Below are 22,349 nucleotides of genomic sequence, written 5' to 3'. Positions count from 1 at the left end.
CAAAGTCAAAGTATTTGAGTGGCCATCACAAAGCCCTGACCTCAATCCTATAGGAAATTTGTGGGCAGAACTGAAAAAGTGTGTGCGAACAAGGAGGCCTACAAACCTGACTCAGTTACACCAGCTCTGTCAGGAGGAATGGGCCAATATTCACCCAAAATATTGGGGGAAGCTTGTGGAAGGCTACCCGAAACGTTTGACCCAAGTTAAACAATTTAAAGGCAATGCTACCAAATACTAATTGAGTGTATGTAAACTTCTGACCCACAGGGAATGTGATGAAAGAAATAAAAGCTGAAATAAATCATTCTCTCTACTTTTATTCTGACATTTCACATTCTTAAAATAAAGTGCTGATCCTAACTGACCTAAGACAGGGAATTGTTACTAGGATTAAATGTTTAAATGTATTTGGCTAAGGTGTATGTAAACTTCCGACTTCAACTGTATCTATGGCCGTGTGCACTACCTTGATCAACTTATTTTTCTGTGCATGGACTGAAGGACATGTTTTCAGGTTGCCATTTTTTTACGAGTGTTCGGGAGAGTTTCGTCAATATCTCATAAACTGGTGTCATATGCAAAGACTGTGTTCGGTTGAAAAACAATCTCCTCACGGTACTCTATTGCGTTAACACTCCATGGAATTTCATACCTACTAGGGATGCATTGCACAGAGCAATTTACCGTATCTCCTTCTGATTGGGATTTCTCTGATGCATATTGTTTCAGCAGATAATTGAAAGCAGTGAAAGAAGTGAAAGCGGTCAAGAGACTCATGGCGATAGACATTTCATTTGACACAGCTGACATTGAATCACAGGCACTTCTCCACTACAGGGTCAAGGAGTAGTGAACAAGCTAAGGATGCTACACATGCTTACATTGTTCTAAAGCACAATCTACTGCATGTGCTTAACCAGCCACCAATCATACACCCTACAGGAGCATAGACATAAGCCAATAACAATAAGAGTGATCTGTAGCATGTAAAGTCTAGCATAATACTGCATATTGTGTACTACGGATAATACTGTATATTAGTCAATGACTCCACAGCCTTGTGAACACGAAATGAGCAACAGAATTCCACAAGCATCACATAATTGCAGTGTAATTAGAACAAAGACAATGGAACAGAGACAAGTGACGAGTTAAATAAATATTCATATATTGTTAATGGGCTTTCTCAACTGTTTTTAACTAAAAGCATTGTTGAAAAACCAAAAGGTTATTCAGGTGTTCAGACGCTTAGGGTGGGGGTTCATATAAAAAGCAGACAAGCAGAAATAAGTAGCTATTATCAAGCATTAATGCACTCTGGTACGTACTTTGTAGTCATGTACAGTGACAGGATTTTTGTTTGCTTAAGTCTTACAGTCTTAGCGAGTCTAGAATCACCTAAAAAAAAGATAGCAACAGCACAAACGTCTAGGTTGATCTGGTTCAACGATCCCTCCAATATGATCCAAAACCCTTCTCATTGGACCACAACCGTTCAGGCTGTAAAAATTCGCTCAGAATACATTTTCTATTTTTGTCTAGTTCGCATATTATTAAGCAATCAAGCAGTCCCACACCTGATTCACTCTGACAGACAATCTGTGAATCTGATTACTTTGCCAAAGCTCCAGAGAAAAGAGAGGACAGCCATGTCTGTCTATAGGGGACTTTATAATCCAATCCACCTGAACTGACATGCATGAAGAGCACATGAATAGGACCAGAGCCATAATACATCTCTCTCTATACACGCATACTGTATATTATGTACACTGAGTAAACAAAACATTAAGAACACCTGCACTTTCCATGACAGACTGACCAGGTGAATCCAGGTGAAAGCTATGATCCCATATTGATGCCACTTGTTAAATCCACTTCAATCAGTGCAGATGAATGGGAGGAGATTAAAGAAGGATTTTTCAGCCTTGAGACAATTGAGACATGGATTGTGTATATGTGCCATTCAGAGGGTGAAGGAGCAAGACATTCCTAATGTTTGGTATACTCAGTGTATATCTATAGACATCTCTTTATATAGGGAATCTCTATGTATGGATCTGGCTCTGAGAAGGAGCAAACATGCAACAAAGGAGGCATAAAGGAGACATGAAGGAGATCAGTAATGGTCACTCGTATTCAATCTAAAGTGGAACTTCTACAGTATCTTTAGAGAGAAGACAAAATAACCAGTAAGGTAGAAAATGTCTTTACTGTTGTTCTTTAGTATAATTGGGGTAGTTTGACGTTCAGAGTACTCTCTTTTCCCTCTATTGACACAAGTGGACATGTCATACGTCCATTCTATACAGCCTACTACTGCAAACCTACTGAGTGCAACACACCCTCTACCACGGCCCTTTCTGTTTTCATCCTCACAACTTCTCTCCCCCTAATCCTACTCTCTCTCTCCCCCCTCTCTCTATCGTTCTTTCTTTCTCTCTCTCTATCTCTCTCGCTCTCTCTTTCCCTCCCTATAACCAGTCCCCAAACCTCTCTTTCTATTTCTCTGTATCACTCTCCTCCTCCCTCCCGCCTATCTCTCTCTCCCTCCTCTCTCTCTCCCTCAACCAAGGGGAGATCCTGCATATTCCCCTGTCTGTCTGACAGTAAGTGATGATGTCTTGGGCCAGTTACACAGGCCTTCCCATCAGAGGTGTATCCGATCTCTCTCTTGGCATGAGGAGGACGTCTCTCACAATGTTCTACTTCCTTTATCCACCACCGTTTGGATTCCCTGACGTCTAAAAGTTCCTTATCTGGTCTCTCCATAAGCTACATACAATATAATGGCCGGGTTAGATTCATTCTGGACAAATGCATCCATCTCAGGAGAATGGATAGAACAGAAAGGATACACTTTATGTCTCAGTATTACTGCTGGTGGATCCGGAACTAGTTGATCAAAAGACTGTACTAGACAAAGAATCAAGGAACAAATACGGCACTATACCACACAGCTTCAGACATAGCTAATCAATCCCTTCTGATCAATAACCTTATCAAATGTACACTTACACAGCATTCTCTCTTCCTCATGTTAACTTTTAACACTGTCTGTAAAGCTAATGAGCGACATAAAAATGTTATTGTTCCTCAGGCTCTTAAACATGGCCTGGAGGGTCTATTTGTGGTGACGTAGATCAATAGTAAAGCCAATGAACTGGTTGGTGAAGTCTTTGTTTCCTTCATATTCTATTTCTCTCCAGAATTTATTCTCCTGGGTCTTCAAGTTTGTCTCTTTGACTGGATCTGTGGGAAGAAGTAGGACAAGGGTGTCAGGTGGGCTAGTAATATACAATGGCCTTTCAGACAAGCTCAATATTGCCACTCTGCTCTTGTCTGCTCCTCTTCTACCTGGACACTAATGTGACCTTCTGCTTCCGATGTTCTTCTGAGATACATCTGAAGGAGTCAGTCTGGTCTGTAGCTGGAGGATATGCTGTTGTGGAGGAAATATTGATAAAAGACACTAGGAAGTGGTTTTTGGACGGCATTCCGCTCAGGGTCACATTCCATTCAGGATCATTGATAGCAGTTTATATTAGTGGAGTGCTTTTAATTAAGGTGGTTGGGCAACTTAGGCTGGCGGTGGAACGTTGCCGACGGGCGACGGCAGTGCTTGCCAAGTCTAATGGAGGTATAGCACGGTACTCAGTCACTCTCATTCCCTCCCTCTGTAGCCAGCCCTCCATTCATCCCTCTCTCACTGAGGTCCCATATGGCATGCTGCAAAGACAAAATTGTCTACATCATGAAAATGTATGAACACAAAAAATAAGCTTTCTGGTGTAGGGTTACGGTAAAGGTAGCTAGATAGTTAGTTCTGGTGTAGGGTTAGGGTAAAGGTAGCTAGATAGTTAGTTCTGGTGTAGGGTTAGGATAAAGGTAGCTAGATAGTTAGTTCTGGTGTAGGGTTGGGGTAAAGGTAGCTAGATAGTTAGTTCTGGTGTAGGGTTAGGGTAAAGGTAGCTAGATAGTTAGTTCTGGTGTAGGGTTAGGGTAAAGGTAGCTAGATAGTTAGTTCTGGTGTAGGGTTAGGGTAAAGGTAGCTAGATAGTTAGTTCTGGTGTAGGGTTAGGGTAAAGGTAGCTAGATAGTTAGTTCTGGTGTAGGGTTAGGGTAAAGGTAGCTAGATAGTTAGTTCTGGTGTAGGGTTAGGGTAAAGGTAGCTAGATAGTTAGTTCTGGTGTAGGGTTAGGGTAAAGGTAGCTAGATAGTTAGTTCTGGTGTAGGGTTACGGTAAAGGTAGCTAGATAGTTAGTTCTGGTGTAGGGTTAGGGTAAAGGTAGCTAGATAGTTAGTTCTGGTGTAGGGTTAGGGTAAAGGTAGCTAGATAGTTAGTTCTGGTGTAGGGTTACGGTAAAGGTAGCTAGATAGTTAGTTCTGGTGTAGGGTTAGGGTAAAGGTAGCTAGATAGTTAGTTCTGGTGTAGGGTTAGGGTAAAGGTAGCTAGATAGTTAGTTCTGGTGTAGGGTTAGGGTAAAGGTAGCTAGATAGTTAGTTGAACATCTACAAACCACCTGTAGGCCACATTCCAAATAACATTACATTTACATTTTAGTCATTTAGCAGACGCTCTAATCCAGAGCGACTTACAGTAGTGAATACATACATTTCATTTTCATTTCATGCATTTTTTGTAAAAAAAAAATACATACATATTTTTTTTGTACTGGCCCGCCGTGGGAATCGAACCCACAACCCTGGCGTTGCACACACCATGCTGGCGTTGCAAACACCATGTTCTACCAACTGAGCCACAGGGAAGGGATATGTAAAAATAAGGTGTTATCGACCCCTCTAACTCATAAATATTAATGGAAAGGTTGAATTAATTTGCCAATTTAGAGGATTGTCTCTGTTGTTGATCACTCTTCAGATATCTACTGGGATTCAAACAAGAACCAATAAGTATTTGCTTCCCTAAAGCTGAATATTCCTGACTTGCCTTTCAAAGAGACTTGCATTAGCAATCTATTGATGGAAACAAAGAACTCAATATTCAACACAGTGTGTGTCTATGGACTGTCCTCAACCTTTATATCCTTCAGCAAACTTCCTTTTCTTCCTCTGTATTCTTACACACACTCCGTCACACACAACCTGCCACACAGACACACCATCAATGACAACACTGGAGTGGAGCCAATGTAGTGATGTTGTCTGTGACTCACCAAGCACAATCTGAATGATGATGAGGCTCCCTCTGAGAAACAGGCATACACTAATAGGATCTTTGTCTTGCGTTCCCCATGTAAGGTGGCTGATGGCAGGACAGTCAGTTGAAATGAATAGGAGAAACAGGTGAAATAGTTGAAAACCGAAACTGTTAATAAACTGAAAACTATTGCTTGAAGATTATTATGGGAGCCAGTTCATGTTTGTGATTCAATTGGTCAAGATGGAAAGTTATTGAAAATGAAATTAAAATAAAAACTTCATATACCTCAAAGTGCTTTACATAATACTGGAGAACGTCACCTCATCCACCACCAATGCGTAGCCCCGACCAGACTAAATAACCCTGCTGTTAAATATAGAGTGAACCACTGCAATGTGGTCGGTCCACCAGTCCGGTATGATTGGTCACCTTGTTAGCATGAACACTGATATCATCCCTTCCTGACGGAGACGCCGTTTTGTTTGAACTGAACCCAGTCATCAATCATCTCACTCAAACTGTGAATCAAGTGACAGAAGAGACCACATACATAAATGGAGAGCAGTTTCCCCCACTGTGACCTAAGGCTGCATCCAAAATGGTACCCTGTTCCCTATATAGTGCACTATATTTAAGTAGGCAAGTCAGTTAAGAAAAAATTCTTATTTCAATGACGGCCTAGGAACAGTGGGTTAACTGCCTTTTTCAGGGGCAGAACAACAGATTTGTACCCTGTCAGCTCAGGGATTTGAACTTGCAACCTTTCAGTTACTAGTCCAACACTCTAACCACTAGGCTACGCTGACACCCCATATAGTGAATAGGGTGGTGTTTCAGACACAACCCTAGTTATCATGGACACATGGAGCTGAATTTGTTTCAATTCCCACATGTCGTATGAAAAAACCACAGGACAAACACAGACATGCATTATCCTAACATCAATGGTTTGACATTTGAGAGTCATTACTTCTCACATCAATAGAGCCTGCACTTTCTAGCTTCATTTTGAACTTCCAATGCAGTAGAGATAATAAGGAAGGGAGTGGTTTGTGACTCACTAGAGCAGCTGCTCAGCGATATGTCAGTTCATACCGTAGTTACACCTGCAAAGCTGCCTAAACATCTGCTATGCAGATGTCGTACAAAGCTGTTAACTCAATCTGATGGAATCAGTCTTATTTGACAGAAAAATGTTATTTCTCTAATTTTCTGTGTTGACGCACTGTGGCCTCATTCAGAATTCACTTTGTTTTGCCAAACAGCATCACTGTGGGATATGTAAAAATGTCCACACAATAAGACTGTCCTCTACTCTTACTAGCTGTTTGTATCTATCTGCAACAGGCTGACTTGTTAATTACACATTTTATGCACCACATAATGGCTTGCACTTCAAATCCACTGACACTTTCAATATGTCTAAAAACCACAATATGATCCGAGCCAATAGACATTATCGCGTTGTATATATTTTATGATTCATTGTTGTGGGAGAGTCTCTGTCTCTGAAAGGAGGGAGAGGGAGAGGGAGAGGAAAAAAGAAAGAGCGAGAAAGAGAGGTAGAATGAGAAAAAAGCGAGAAAACATGATTTTGTATAATAAAAGCACAAACACAAAAATATGAAATGGTTTTTTCCACCAGGTTTTCTGACATGGTAGTCAACTTGATGATGGTTGGTTGTGATTCTGTAATCTCAGTCCCATTCGATCCCTTGTCCTGTTATCAGATGGAGATAGTGACATGTTGAGTGATACCTGCTGGGGATCAAGCTGATTCTGTTATCTACATGGTGGTGACATAGAGCCTCACCCCGGTCACCTGCCATGCCGTGTTGTATTACCACAGTTCTCTCTCTGCCTCTCCACCCTGCTGCCCTTGTCTTCACGCTGCCTCCCCTCTATCTATGTCTATACTCCCTCTACCTCCCACCTCTCCCTCTCTACCTCCCCCCTCTACCTCTCACCTCTCCCCTCTACCTCCCTCTACCTCCCCCCTCTACCTCTCACCTCTCCCCCTCTACCTCCCTCTACCTCCCACCTCTCCCCCTCTACCTCCCCCCTCTACCTCTCACCTCTCCCCCTCTACCTCCCTCTACCTCCCACCCCTCCCCCTCCCCCTCTACCCCCTGCCTCTCCTCTTCTCTCTTTCATACTCTCTTTCTCTCAGTCTCCATCTCCCATTTCTTTCTCCCACAGGATACCCGCTTCTTCTGATTTAATAGCCCTTTCCCCTTCCTCCCTCTCCATCTCCCTCCCGCTCTCCTTTTCCCTCCCTCTCTCTCTCCTCACTACCTCTCCTCTTCCCTCTGTTAATCACATAACCAATCCCAGTTGTGAGATGATTAATATCCATCTAAAGAGTCTTGGTGACCACAGATACCATGGCAGCACAGATAATGTCATTAATATTAGCAGCAGCATAAATGCATCCACCATAACTTTATCTCCAGACCCGCCAGGCAGCAGGGACTTATTTATTCATCCTGATCCATAAATGTAATATTTGTTATTTATAAACTGAATGTTTTAATAATATATGCATGTGGTCTGACGACAGGCACAATGTGACGTGGCAAAAGATCAAATGTCAAAAAGAGGAGTAGATTCAGGTGTCATTACAACACATCCTATAGGTTGGATCTCTGTAAGATGGCCACATTCTGACTGGGTCAATCCTAAAGTACATTAACAACCTGTGGATTTCAGTTAAGACATAACATCATCATGTACTCAGGACTATTTACATTATGGTTTATGTATTAGAAATGTACACATCCCACTATGTGATTAATAGTGACTGGGTGACCTATTATATAATCCATAGACTATAGATACAGTATATGTGCATGACAATGACATTCCATCTATTGCGAATGACAGACAGGCTTTGCACCTCACGTGTTATTTTTCGGTAAAATGAACATTAGCATTTTGCCATTGATTGAATAAAAGGAGTTCATTATTGCTGGGATAAAGGCACTTGAGTTGTCAAGCACTAATTGAGCTGTGTGGACACTGTGGACTGTGTGTTGTCGGTGTATTTCTCTCTTCACAGCCAACAACTTTCTGCAAAACAAATCACCTGGCTCCTCTCCACTTCTGCAGGGTTATCCATCTCCAGGCAAATGGTTAAAATACAAAATAAATAAACATAAATATGGGTTGTATCTACAATGGTGTTTGTTCTTCACTAGTTGCCCTTTTCTTGTGGCAACAGGTCACACATCTTGCTGCTGTGATGGCACACTGTGGTAGTTCACCCAATAGATATGGGAGTTTATCAAAATTGGATTTGGTATATAATTCTTTGTGGGTCTGTGTAATCTGAGTGAAATATGTGTCTCTAATATGGTCATACATTTGGCAGGAGGTTAGGAAGTGAAGCTCAGTTTCCACCAAATTTTTTGGGCAGTGTGCACATAGCCTATCTTCTCTTGAGAGCCAGGTCTGCCTACGGTGGCCTTTCTCAATAGCAAAGCTTTGCTCACTGTACTGTACATAGTCTGTACATTGTCAAAGCTTATCTGAATTGTGGGTCTGTCACAGTGATCAGGTCTTCTGCCACTGTGTACTCTGTTTAGGGCCAGATAGCATTCTAGTTTGCTCATTTGTTTTGTTAATTCTTTCCAATGTGTCAAGTAATTATCTTTTTGTTTTCTCATGATTTGGTTGGGTCTAATTGTGTAGCAGTCCAGGGGCTCTGTGGGGTCTGTTTGTATTTGTGAATAGAGCCCCAGGACCAACTTGATTAGGGGACTCTTTTCCAGGTTCATCTCTCTGTATGTGATGGCTTTGCTATGGAAGGTTTGGGAATTGCTTCCTTTTAGGTGGTTGTAGAATTTAACGGCTCTTTTCTGGATTTTGATCATTAGCGGATATCGGCCTAATTCTGCTCTGCATGCATTATTTGGTGTTTTACGTTGTACAGGAAGGATATTTTTGCAGAATTCTGCATGCAGAGTCTCAATTTGGTCTTTATCCCATTTTGTGAATTCTTGGCTGGTGAGCGGACTCCAGACCTCACAATCATAAAAGGCAATGGGTTCTATAATGGATTCATGTATTTTTTTACCAGATACTAATTGTTATGTCGAATTTTATGTTCCTTTTGATGGCGTAGAAGGCTCTTCTTGCCTTGTCTCTCAGATCGTTCACAGATTTGTGGAAGTTATCTGTGGCGCTGATGTTTAGGCCGAGGTATGTATAGTTTTTTGTATGCTCTAGGTTAAAACCTCTCTGGGGTATGTGGGACGTGACCATCCCACCTGCGGGACACACTATTCAACAGCCAGTGAAATAGCAGGGCGCCAAATTCAAAACAACAAAAATCTCATAATTCAAATTTCTCAAACATACAACTATTATATCCCATTTTAAAGATACACTTCTCGTTAATCCAACCACATTGTCCGATTTCAAAAAGGCTTTACGGCGAAAGCATAGCATTAGATTATGTTAGGACATCACCTTGACAAGAAAAACCACACAGCCATTTTCCAAGCAAGGAGAGGCGTCACAAAAACCAGAAATACAGCTAAAATGAATCACTAACCTTTGATGATCTTCATCAGATGGCACTCATAGGACTTCATGTTACATAATACATGTATGTTTTGCTTGATAAAGTTCATATTTATATCCAAAAACCCCATTTTACATTGGCGTGTAATGTTCAGAAATGTTTTTCTTCCCAAAACTTCCGGTGAATGAGCACATCAATTTACAGAAATACTCATCATAAACGTTGATAAAATATTAAACTGTAATTCAAAGAATTATAGATACACTTCTCCTTAATGCAACCGCTGTGTCAGATTAAAAAAAAACTTTACAGTGAAAGCACACTTTGCAATAATCTGAGTACAGCATTCAGACACGAAACCAAACCGCCATTTTGTGGAGTCAATAAAACTCAGAAATAATATTAGAAATATTCACTTACCTTTGATGATCTTCATCAGAATGCACTCACAGGAATCCCAGGTCCACAATAAATGATTGTTTTGTTCGATAAAGTCCATAATTTATGTCCAAATACCTCCTTTTTGTTCGCGCGTTCAGTCCACTAATCCAAATGCAGGAAGCGCGCGAAAATGTCACGACGAAAAGTCAACAAAAGTTCTATTTACGTTCGTAGAAATATGTCAAACGATGTATAGCATCAATCTTTAGGATGCTTTTAACATAAATCTTCAGTAATATTCCAACCGGACAATTCCAATGTCTTCAAAAAAGAAAAGGAACACAGCTCACACTCACGTGAGCACGCGCCTCTGAGCTCATGTCATTTCCTCACTCATCAACTTCCAGGCCCTCTTGTTCGCTCCATATTCACAGTAGAAATATGAAACAACGTTCTCAAGACTGTTGACATCTAGTGGAAGCATTAGGAAGTGCAAAATGATCCCTAAGTCACTGTATACTGTATAGGGAATCCCTTGGAAAAACTACAAGCCTCAGATTTCCACACTTCCTGGTTGGATTTTTCTCAGGTTTTTGCCTGCCATATGAGTTCTGTTATAATCACAGACATCATTCAAACAATTTTAGAAACTTCAGAGAGTTTTCTATCCAAATCTACTAATAATATGCATATCCTACCTTCTGAGCCTGAGTAGCAGGCCGTTTAATTTGGGCACACCTTTCATCCGGACGTCAAAATACTGCCCCCTACCCTAGAGAAGTTAACGGTGTCTGGATCGAATTTGTATTTGTGGTCCTGGCAACTGGCAAGCCAATATTTTTGTCTTACTAAGATTTGTTGTCATGGGCTGTGTTTTTTTTTAACTGGACACGTGTTTGTGTACATGGATTTTATAATGTTGTATGTTTTCCCCCAACACCGCATTCCATCAAATTATATAGCAGACCCTCATACGAAAATCAACAAAGCATGAGAAGACTTTGCCTTTGTTTTGGTTTGTTTGTTTGTCATTTGGGGTGTGCAGGGTGAATACGTGGTCTATAGTACGGTAATTTGGTAAAAAGCCAATCTGAAATTTGCTCATTACATTGTTTTCACTGAGGAAATGTGTGAGTCTGCTGTTAATGATAATGCAGAGGATTGTCCCAAGGTTGCTATTGATGCATCTCCCGCTGTATTTATTGGGGTCAAATTTGTCTCCAGTTTTATGGATTGGGATGATCAGTTCTTGGTTCCAAATATTGTGGACGATGCCAGAGCTGAGGATGATGATAAAGTGTTTAAGTATAGCCAATTGGAATTTGTGGTCAGTATATTTTATAATTTAATTTAGGGTACCATCAACACCACATGTAAGGACCGACACCTTGGATGAGAAGCAGGTACGGGGAGTCAAACATATAATCAGGAATCCCACATAAAACAAGACAGGAACAGCGTCAGCACATGGGTATACAAGGACATAAGACAATCAATGCAGAAGCTAGGAACAGAGCGGGGAACCAGACAGATATAGGGGAGGTAATGACAGAGGTGATTGAGTCCAGGTGATTCCAATAATCGCTGATGCACGTGACGGGGGGAAGGCAAGTGTGTGTAATGATGATGGCAGGAGTGCGCAATGCTGGGAAGCCTGGCTCCTCAGTAAAAGGCACATGACAGCCCACTTGGAGTTTGCCAAAAGGCACCTAAAGGACTCTCAGACCATGAGAAACAAGATTCTCTGGTCTGATGAAACCAAGATGGAACTCTTTGGCCCAAATGCCTAGCGTCACATTCTGGAAGAAATCTTGCACCATCCCTATGGTGAAGCATGGTGGTGGTAGCATCATGCTGTGGGGCTGTTTTTCAGTGGCAGGGACTGGAAGACTAGTCAGGATTGAGGGAAAGAAGAACGGAGCAAAGTACAGGGAAATCCTTGATGAAAAGCTGCTCCAGAGGCGTTTAGGACCCACCTTAAGCTCACAGCCAAGACAACGCAGGAGTAGCTTCGGGACAAGTCTCTGAATGTCCTTGAGTGGCCCAGCCAGAGCCCGGACTTGAACCTCAAATCAAATCAAATCAAATGTATTTGTCACATACACATGGTTAGCAGGTGTTAATGCAAGTGATCTGATCTAACATCTCTGGAGAGACCTGAAAATAGCTCTGCAGCGATTCTCTGCATCCAACCTGACAAAGATTGAGAGGATCTACAGAGAAGAATGTGAGAAACTCCCCAAATACAGGTGTGCCAAGCTTGTAGCGTCACACCCAAGAAGACTCAAGGCTGTAATCGCTGCCAAAGGTGCTTCAACAAAGTACTGAGTAAATGGTCTGAATACTTATGCAAATGTAATATTTCAGTTTTTATTTTTAATACATTTGCTAAAATTTCTAAAAACCTGTTTTTGCTTTGTCATTATGGGGTATTGTGTGTAGATTGATGAGGGAAAAAAACTATTGAATGAATTTTAGAATAAGCTTGTAATGTAATTTTTTGGGGGGAAAAGTCAAGGGACTCTATATGTTTTTGCTCTCTCTCTTTCTCTTTCTCTCTCTTTCTCTTTCTTTCAACCTCCATGATTTAGACTTTGTTATAAAGCTCTGTGTGAGTGTCATGTATGCCTACAGGACTGTGCCCAGAACCATTGTCAAATAGTCTATATCTGGGTAGAAAGGAAGAAAGCACACAGCATCCTCTTCTGAGAGAAGCCTATAGTGCCTATGAGTGATTGGGGGACCTTGTCTGTGTGATTTTAGAGGCATTAGGGGGGTTCAAAACGTTCATTTTTTTAAGACTAAATGGTTATGGATCAAGGTCACTGCAAATTGAGGTTCTGTGGGCCTATCTAAGATTTTTTTAAACATGTTTACTTTCTAAAGTAACATATGAAATCAGAAAAAAGATGAGACTCCTGTTAACATGGCTTAGCAATTCCAATTATTCGATTTACAACTATCAATTTTTACAAACGTTTAGAAAAGTGACTCTTAGAATCCAAACTTAACTGCAATGTGAAGATTCTGGAATGTTTGTTGAAAACATCTCCCACTGATATATAAGATGCAAATCAACTTTCGTTTTATGATGAATTTGTTGCTTTGGCGTAGGACAATCATAAAGACTTACGTAGAAACCTTGAACTTCAGTGCGTCATCTCTATTCCATTCGCTTCACTTAGACATTCCGATTACAACGGGAACAATAAGCAGAGTGCCAAGGAGGGTCATAGGGGAACGTTTGAAAGTAATATCGACCATATGCAAAATACCACGACGGATGTTAGTCATCACACAGCTCCGAGGAAGTACATGTCAAGTAAATTTACTTAATTTAAAGCGAATTAAGATACCTGTCGCACTTCTACCCCTTGCTATATAACCTAGTGCAGTACTACAGTGTGGTCACAAAGACCCAACAGGACCAAGGTGTAGGCGCTGTAGAGCGGCAGAGCGCGCGGACTGGAGCAGAGAGGGAACTGAGGGGACGTTTCATTTTTGCGCACGCTTAAGAAACGTACATGGAGAGGAGACGATACCAATTTCCGCAGGTGTAAACATCGAGCTCTCAAAAGTCATAGAGAGTGGTTGAAAAACATTTAAACTCAGTTTACAAGTGCTTTAATAGCCTATTTCTACGTTTGAAAATAGAAACAAACGAAGAAAGAATACTTTTAGGGCGGAAGAGTTGCGCGCAACAGATAGCTGCATCATGAAATTACTTCTACCGCTTGTGATAGCTTTTATTGCTATTAGCCAATTTTTTTGTGAAGAAATTGGTCCAAAAGAAGATCTTGATTATTGGACAAACGATCAAATTACGGTAGGCATGATTTAATGATTTGACATAACAAGACAATTATATTATTTTTTGTTAGAATCGTCTATTAAACGATTTTGAAAAAATTGACATGTAAAAATGTATGATTGCTAAACTATTGGAAAAAATCGTTTAATTTAACGGCACAGCCTTGTGTTTTGTTTACCAAAATTGTTTAAACCTATTTTTTATCATACATGTTATAAAATATTTGTATGCTGATGTCTGTTATAGGATAATTCACCTGTTTTAGAGAGTTTATTGATGCGTAATTAAGCATGTATAGGGACAAAACATCAACCAACACCAATTATATGTCGGGTGAAGATTTGTTATGATTCATTGGGCGTAAATTATGAGCTCTTAGCTCAGTATTCAGCGATCATTACTTTAGTCCCAGATTGAAGCTTCATTCACATGTAGCGCACGTTCTCCCCTTGACATTGCGGGTTGGGCGACTGCCAAGTCCCTGAGCGGCTCATGGGGCATATTTCTCAGAAACTTCAGTCAGATAGTGAACATTCAGCAGGTAGGCCTATGTGATCCTTTCCTCGCCACTGAGGCAACACAGAGCGTTGTAATAAGGCGGGTGGGTTATATTATTCAATAAGGAAGGAACCAAAGGACCTGGGATGTCTTGGATAAGTGATGGACACTTGAATGAGCGCGTGGCCATTAGCAGCTGTTGGGCCCCTGCTTTTACACTAATGTTGACTCTAGAAATATAGGCTACCCCGTCAGATAAAAATAGGATCGAATATGAAAGTTCACACGGGATGTCTTTACTGTAATATATTGATTGCCCTGCGAGATTAGATCTAGAGCTATAAACATATACTATATTTTACGCAGAGCTATAGGCTTGTAGGCTATAAGGGAGTCTGTCTCTCCCTCCTCCTATACCCTATGTCTAATGTTCCGTTAATTTGATTTACTCCCTCGTGCAGGACGAGTGGCTGTCGTCTGACCCGTTCAGAGAGATACTGCGGAGGATGACACGGAAACCGCGGCCTCATCAGTTCTTTGGCCTGATGGGGAAACGCTCCTCCGGTAAGACAGTGCCTCCTCGCGCCTCGCCCTGTCCCCATTCTTTCCCGTTTATTGCCCTTAAAATGAATCACATTAATTGATACGCATTATTATTGCAATTCACAATTACAAACTGTATATCAATATCTTTACGCACGTTTTGCCTATTCATAAAGGAAATGACATTATTGTAGGCCTACGTTGATTGATGTTTTTTCTCCCTTTCTTCCAACAGCGAATGCACAAATAACCCGAAAACGTAAGTGACAAATTCATAATTAATTAATCGTTTTAATCAATATTGGAGAAGATTTCCCAATAATTGTCCTTGCATATCGAAATATGAAGCCATGGTTTATTCAGTTATAATTAGTTTTACTGACATGTTACAAAGGCACAAGGATTGTGCATAACTGAGCAAGTGAGGCACAAGTGTGTAGGCTAGGCAGGTGCTGGTAGCCTATCAGGCAAAGTTGGGGATTATTTGCACATCAGGTCAGGTGTTACAAGTTATGACGTTTGATGACGTTGGCGCCATGAGTACTGTTCACCTGTACTTCACTATGTGGGTTGTAGACGTTTGTGCTAACCATGCTTGGGAGGGAGAACACGCACCAAATGTTGCCCAGCAGCAAAATAAGAAAATGCATGGGTTGAATAAATATTTATTTTGCATAATGGTAAGTAAAAGTCAAATGAAAGAGAGGGAGAGAGAGAAAAAAATTTGTCAGATGTTTTAATTAAATCACAACCCACACAGCTAACAGGTCGTTTGAGGGATTTAAGGAGACAGTAGGTGGTCTTCAATGCCTTGAAAACCACAAAATTCCCTCGCTAGGGTACATCCTTTTAATTCTGCCTTGAAGACCTCTATCCCCTCACTAAGATACGTAGTCTTAAGTCTGCCTTGAAGACCACTCCATTTCTTCGCTAGGATGGTAGTGTTAATTCTGCCTTCAAGACCCCTTGACCCCTTGTTATGTCGTCGTTGTCGTCGTACAGTATGCTGAATAAAGAGTTTGGATAACTTTCTATGGATTAACTGCACTGTATATAAGTATCTGAAAATGTATTAGTGTGTAACCCCAGGATTTAAAAAATAATAATCCTCATCAATCTACACACAATATCCCATAATGACAAAGCAAAAACAGATATTTTGAATTTTTTGCACATTTATTACAAATAAAAGACAGAAATCCCTTATTTGCATAAGTAGTCAGACCCTTTGCTATGAGACTCGAAATTGAGCACAGGTGCATCATGTTTCCATTGATCATCCTTGAGATGTTTCTACAACTTGATTGGAGTCCACCTGTGGTAAATTCAATTGATTGGACATTATTTGGAAAGGCACACACCTGTCTATATAAGGTCCCACAGTTGGCAGTGCATGTCAGAGCAAAAACCAAGAACACAGTGGCCTCCATCATTCTTAAATGGAAGAAGTTTGGAACCACCAAGACTCTTCCTAGAGCTGGCCGCCTATCCAAACTGAGTAACCAAGAAGGTCCTTGGTCAGGGAGGTGACCAAGAACCCGATGGTCACTCTGACAGAGCTCCAGAGTTCCTCTGTGGTGATGGGAGCAACTTCCAGAAGGACAACCATCTCTGCAGCACTTCACCAATCAGACTTTTATGGTAGAGTGGCCAGACGGAAGCCACTCTTCAGTAAAAGGCACATGACAGCTCTCTTGGAATTTGCCAAAAGGCACCTAAAAACAAGAATCTCTGGTCTGATGAAACCAAGATTGAACTCTTTGGCCTGAATGCCAAACGTCACATCTGGAGGAAACCCGGGACCATCCCTACGGTGAAGCATGGTGGTGGTAGGATCATGCTGTGGGGATGTTTTTCAGCGGCAGGGACTGGGAGACTAGTCGGAATCGAGGGAAAGATGAATGGAGCAAAGTACAGTGAGATCCTTGATGAAAACCTGCTCAGAGGCGTTTAGGACCCACCTTAAGCACACAGCCAAGACAACGCAGGAGTGGCTTCGGGAGAAGTCTCTGAATGTCCTTGAGTGGCCCAGCCAGAGTCCGGACTTGAACCCAATCTAACATCTCTGGAGAGACCTGAAAATAGCTGTGCAGCAGCGCTTCCGTTCCAACCTGACAGAGCTTGAGAGGATCTGCAGAAATGAATGGGAGAAACTCCCCAAATACAGGTGTGCCAAGTAGAGATTGACCGATTAATTGGAATGGCCGATTAATTAGGTCCGATTTCACGTTTTTTGGACACCGATTTGCTGAATGTTTTATTTTTTTATACACCTTTATTTAACTAGGCAAGTCAGTTAAGAACACATTCTTATTTTCAATGACGGACTAGGAACGGTGGGTTACCTGCCTTGTTCAGGGGCAGAATGACAGATTTTTACCTTGTCAGCTCGGGGATTCGTTTTTGCAACCTTCCGGTTACTAGTCCAACGCTCTAACCACCTGCCTTACATTGCACTCCACGAGGAGCCTGCGTGGCAGGCTGACTACCTGTTACGCGAGGGCAGCAAGAAGCCAAGGTAAGTTGCTAGCTAGCATTAAACTAATCTTATAAAAAACAATCAATCTTAACATAATCACTAGTTAACTACACATGGTTGATGATATTACTAGTTTATCTAGCGCGTCCTGCGTTGCATATAATTGATGCGGTGCCTGTTAATTTCTCATTGAATCAAAGCCTACTTCGACAAACGGGTGATGATTTACCAAGAGCATTTGTGAAAAAAGCACTGTCGTTGCACCAATGTACCTAACCATAAACATCAATGCCTTTCTTTAAAATCAATACACAAGTATATATTTTTAAACCTTCATATTTAGTTAATATTGCCTGCTAACATGAATTTCTTATAACTAGGGAAATTGTGTCACTTCTCTTGCGTTCCGTGCAAGCAGTCAGGGTATATGCAGCAGTTTGGGCTGCCTGGCTCATTGCGAACTGTGTGAAGTCCATTTATTCCTAACAAAGGCCGTAATTAATTATGACATAACATTGAAGGTTGTACAATGTAACAGGAATATTTAGACTTAGGGATGCCATCCGTTAGATAAAATACGGAACGGTTCCGTATTTCACTGAAAGAATAAACGTTTTGTTTTCGAAATGAGAGTTTCCGGATTCTACCATTTTAATTACCAAAGGCTCGTATTTCTATGTGTTATTATGTTATAATTAAGTCTATGATTTGATAGAGCAGTGTGACTGAGCGATGGTCGGCACCAACAGGCTCATAAGCATTCATTCAAACAGCACTTTCGTGCGTTTGCCAGCAGCTCTTCGCAATGCTTCAAGCATTGTGCTGTTTATGACTTCAAGCCTATCAACTCCCGAGATTAGGCTGGTGTAACCGATGTGAAATGGCTAGCTAGTTAGCGGGGTGCGCGCTAATAGCGTTTCAAACGTCACTCGCTCTGAGACTTGGAGTAGTTGTTCCCCTTGCTCTGCATGGGTAACGCTGCTTCGAGGGTGGCTGTTGTCGATGTGTTCCTGGTTCGAGCCCAGGTAGGAGCGAGTAGAGGGACGGAAGCTATACTGTTACACTGGCAATACTAAAGTGCCTATAAGAACATCCAATAGTCAAAGGTATATGAAATACAAATCGTATAGAGAGAAATAGTCCTATAATTCCTATAATAACTACAACCTAAAACTTCTTGCCTGGGAATATTGAAGACTCATGTTAAAAGGAACCACCAGCTTTCATATGTTCTCATGTTCTGAGCAAGGAACTTAAATGTTAGTTTTTTTACATGGCACATATTGCACTTTTACTTTCTTCTCAAACACTTTGTTTTTGCATTATTTAAACCAAATTGAACATGTTTCATTATTTATTTGAGGCTAAATTGATTTTATTGATGTATTATATTAAGTTAAAGTAAGTGTTCATTCAGTATTGTTGTAATTGTCATTATTACAAATACAGTTTTTTTAATCGGCCGATTAATCGGTAGCGGCCTCTTTTGGTCCTCCAATAATCGGCATCGGTATCGGCGTTGAAAAATCATAATCGGTCGACCTCTAGTGCCAAGCTTGTAGCGTCATACCCAAAAAGACTTGAGGCTGTAATCGCTGCCAAAGGTTCTTTAACAAAGTACTGAGTAAAGGGTCTGAATACTTATGTAAATGTGATATTTCCCATGGGGTCTTTAGAAAATGTTGCCGGACCCTGTATATAGCCTCGTTATTGTTGTGTAATTTTCTTGTGTTACTTTTTGATTTTATGATTTTTTTAAACTTTAGTTTGTTTAGTAAAGATTTTCTTAACTCTATTTCTTGAACTGCATTGTTAAGGGCTTGTAAGTAAACATTTCATGGTAAGGTCTACACCTGTTGTATTCGGCGCATGTGACAAATACAATTTGATTTGATTTTATATATTTTTTTTAATTATGTAAATAAGGTATTTCTGTTTTTCACTTTGTCGTTATGGGGTAGTGTGTGTGTAGATTGTTAAGGGAAAACAATACATTTTAGAATAAGGCTGTAATGTAACAAAATTTGGAAAAAGTCAAGGGGTCTGAATATTTTCTGAATTTACTGAATATCTGGTATAGACCAATGTCTTGCAGGAACCTTGATGCAGGCATGACTGTACATCACTCATAATTAGAGACAAGGAGAGAGAAAGAGAGAGGGGAGGGAGATAGAAGGAGCAAAAGAGAGAGAGAGAGGTAGAGAGAGATAACAAAGGAGAGAAAGGAATGGAAGAAGAGAGAGAGCGAAGGAGAGAGTGAAGATGAGCGAGAGAGGGAGGCAGAGAAAGGGGGAGAGAGAGTGCTTCAATCAATGCCCCAAGGACATTTAGGCATTAAATTAGATTGGTTATGCGGATGATGGAAAGATGGACCCGAGCATCTCACCCTTCCATTCACACAAACTGTTGAATATAATATATACATTATACAGCATATATATTATATATATACATTATACAGTATACATATAATATAATATATACATTATAATATATTACAGTATATAACACACAATGGAGGGGCCAAGCACTTATGACGTCCGGAGGGAAAACTGAGAAGAAAATTGCAAGTGACTCGTGACTAGACCACCAATGGAAGTTGCACAGGATGCTGTCGCCCCGTTACGATCATCATGATTCCCATATCTCTGATGTGTTGCCAGATAGGGTACGTTGACAGATAGGGTATCCCAGGGGTCTCACTCAGAGTTTTAGAACCCCACCACTCCCCCTTCTCCCCCACATCCTCCCCTGTCTCCCCCATTCCCTCCACCCTTATATTCTATTCCATTAGTGTGATTGACCGAGTCTGACAGAGACGTCCGTCAGTCTGTGACGCAGGTGTCCCCTCAGTACGTGCATCCTACCCCGCCCTCCTAGGAAAAACAATCTCCAACCACTACCCTTCCTTCCAAACGGGTGGCTGGGCGCCGCTGTATCTCTCAGTCACCAGGGCAAGGGGACGGGGACTGAGTCCATCCATCAATTTGCACAAGACTAGATATCTGCCAGAGTAGGAGTGTAGATATTATTCTACACACTCTCCTCTCACCATTGAGGTTATACACTTGGCATTGCATCACTGACTAAAATGATTGGTCACACATTATTTGAATAGTCCAGATAGATGTTCTACAGATGGTCATACTGTCAACACACTATCTGTTGATAAGCAACTGCTTGCTAAGGTTACAGTTAGGGTTAGAATAAGGGTAAGGGTTAAGGTTAGGGCTAGGGTTAAGTTTAGGGTCAGGGTGTAAATAATATTGGCAGTTACTGGAATAATTCACACCTTTTTGTTCTGCACACTAGTCACTGCATCACTCATTGTCTATAATTGCAGTGTCAATGGTATTGGCTTTCTTCTCTTTCAGGGCATAAAATTAACTCCTTTGTTGGCTTGATGGGCAAGAGGAGCCAAGACGAACCAGGTACAGGCCTCGTATTAGCTTTTTACACTACTGAGTCGAACCGAGCTGAACCAAGCTGTTCTTAGCTGGCCTGGTTACGAATCCACAATAATTGCAGGAACGGTGCTAAAAATGACAATCTGAAAATAATCTGTGTTATTTACAAGCTTTCTCTTGCACTATAGATTCATATGAGTGGAACACACAACAGAACTACAACAAGCGCCGCTAACCAGTTCATCTGTATTCAGTCCTCTGCTATTGGTCCGCTTCTCAACAAGTCATTCCTACAGAAGATTGGAAGGGGTGTCTGATGCGTAGTTTTGTTTCCTCCAAAATATGTGTAGTCAAACTTATTGTAAATTACTGTAATAAAATGTCTGTTTTCACATCGTGGTGATGTAGCTGTGCCAATTTGATTTGTTCAGGAAGAATGCAGGAGTGTGATCTGAATAGGGTTACAAAATTCTGTTCGTTTTCCCAATAATTCCCAGGTTTTCCAGAAATTCCGGTTGGAAGATTGGAATTAGAAGGGGAATCATAAGAAGGACATTTCCAGAATATTCCAACTAGGATTTCTGGGAAATTTGTGAAAGTTAGTGGACTGTTGTCACCCTCGGTGTGAACCGATACTCCTACCGTACCTTACAGAACATTATGTTATTTAATGTATGTCAAAGTATTAGTACCATCACCATATCATAGGTTCCAGAGAATACTGTTGTCGTGGACCATCAAAGCAAAGCTCTACCCCAGGGTATGTAGAAAATTGCACTGCCAATCCCACTGTCTAGTGCCTCAACTGTTTTAATCACAACTGATTGTGCTGTAAATAAACTAAATACTCTGGTACACTACAGACATGCTGCTCCATCAGGGCGTGCTCTCATTTAAATTGACTGTAAATCAAACTGTCATGTTTATGAAACCAAGACGTATGGTATGACAGAATACTTGTATGTAATTGTGGCTTGATATATTAAAACTATTTTCTTTATTGGTGGAACTTTAATTTCTTATTTTCACTGGTGGACTATGCTGTGTAGAGGGTGTTGATATTGTGGAGTGGTCCACCCTCTAGTGGACAAAGAATGTAGCACACAGTTGTCAAATTGGGCAACACCTCCCTCTCACAAGTGGATATGATCCAATATCCATACGACTTAGAATGCATGCCCAATATATTGCTTTGTACTTAAGTGGTATACCAGTGTGAATATTGTAATGCAAACTTATGATCATTACCACACAAAAAACAAAACAATAACAAGTGAGAGAGATATTGTCAAGGTATGGAGCACATTTATTTCAGAAGCAGTTTAAATACAGTAGATAGACACTGTGTCTATCACTTTAGACATGTAATGCTATAGTTTCATACATTTCCATCTGGAGTCTAGACGGATTGCAGTTCAGAAAACAAAGTGCAATCAATGCACTATGGTTAGCATCCAACCTGCAGTGTGTTTGTTTTGGTCTGGGTGGCTTCCTTATGTAACCCATTATACCAGCCTGTCTCAGTCATGTTTCGTCTT

The 22,349-nt window shown here is 40.9% G+C and overlaps 1 protein-coding gene across 1 annotated transcript; it reads left to right on the top strand.

The window, feature by feature from the left end:
- Positions 1 to 13,457: 13,457 nt before the first annotated feature.
- LOC106588680 (protachykinin) lies at positions 13,458 to 21,811 on the top strand. The gene is made up of 5 exons (XM_014177913.3): positions 13,458 to 13,899; positions 14,844 to 14,946; positions 15,161 to 15,184; positions 20,779 to 20,835; positions 21,000 to 21,811. The coding sequence occupies exons 1-5, from the start codon at positions 13,789 to 13,791 to the stop codon at positions 21,044 to 21,046; spliced, it is 342 nt and encodes a 113-aa protein (XP_014033388.1). The 5' UTR covers positions 13,458 to 13,788; the 3' UTR covers positions 21,047 to 21,811.
- Positions 21,812 to 22,349: the final 538 nt, after the last annotated feature.

The sequence above is a fragment of the Salmo salar genome, chromosome 27 (genome assembly GCF_965601325.2).
Source record: "Salmo salar chromosome 27, fSalSal1, whole genome shotgun sequence".
Taxonomy (NCBI): domain Eukaryota; kingdom Metazoa; phylum Chordata; class Actinopteri; order Salmoniformes; family Salmonidae; genus Salmo; species Salmo salar.
This window is presented reverse-complemented; position numbering and strand designations above follow the sequence as displayed.

Bases quoted from the DNA above. Each gene is read 5' to 3' on its own strand.
- LOC106588680 (XM_014177913.3), top strand. From the start codon at position 13,789: ATGAAATTACTTCTACCGCTTGTGATAGCTTTTATTGCTATTAGCCAA. The intron at 14,947-15,160 runs GTAAGACAGTGC...TTCTTCCAACAG, and splicing joins GATGGGGAAACGCTCCTCCG to CGAATGCACAAATAACCCGA. The intron at 15,185-20,778 runs GTAAGTGACAAA...CTTCTCTTTCAG, and splicing joins TGCACAAATAACCCGAAAAC to GGCATAAAATTAACTCCTTT.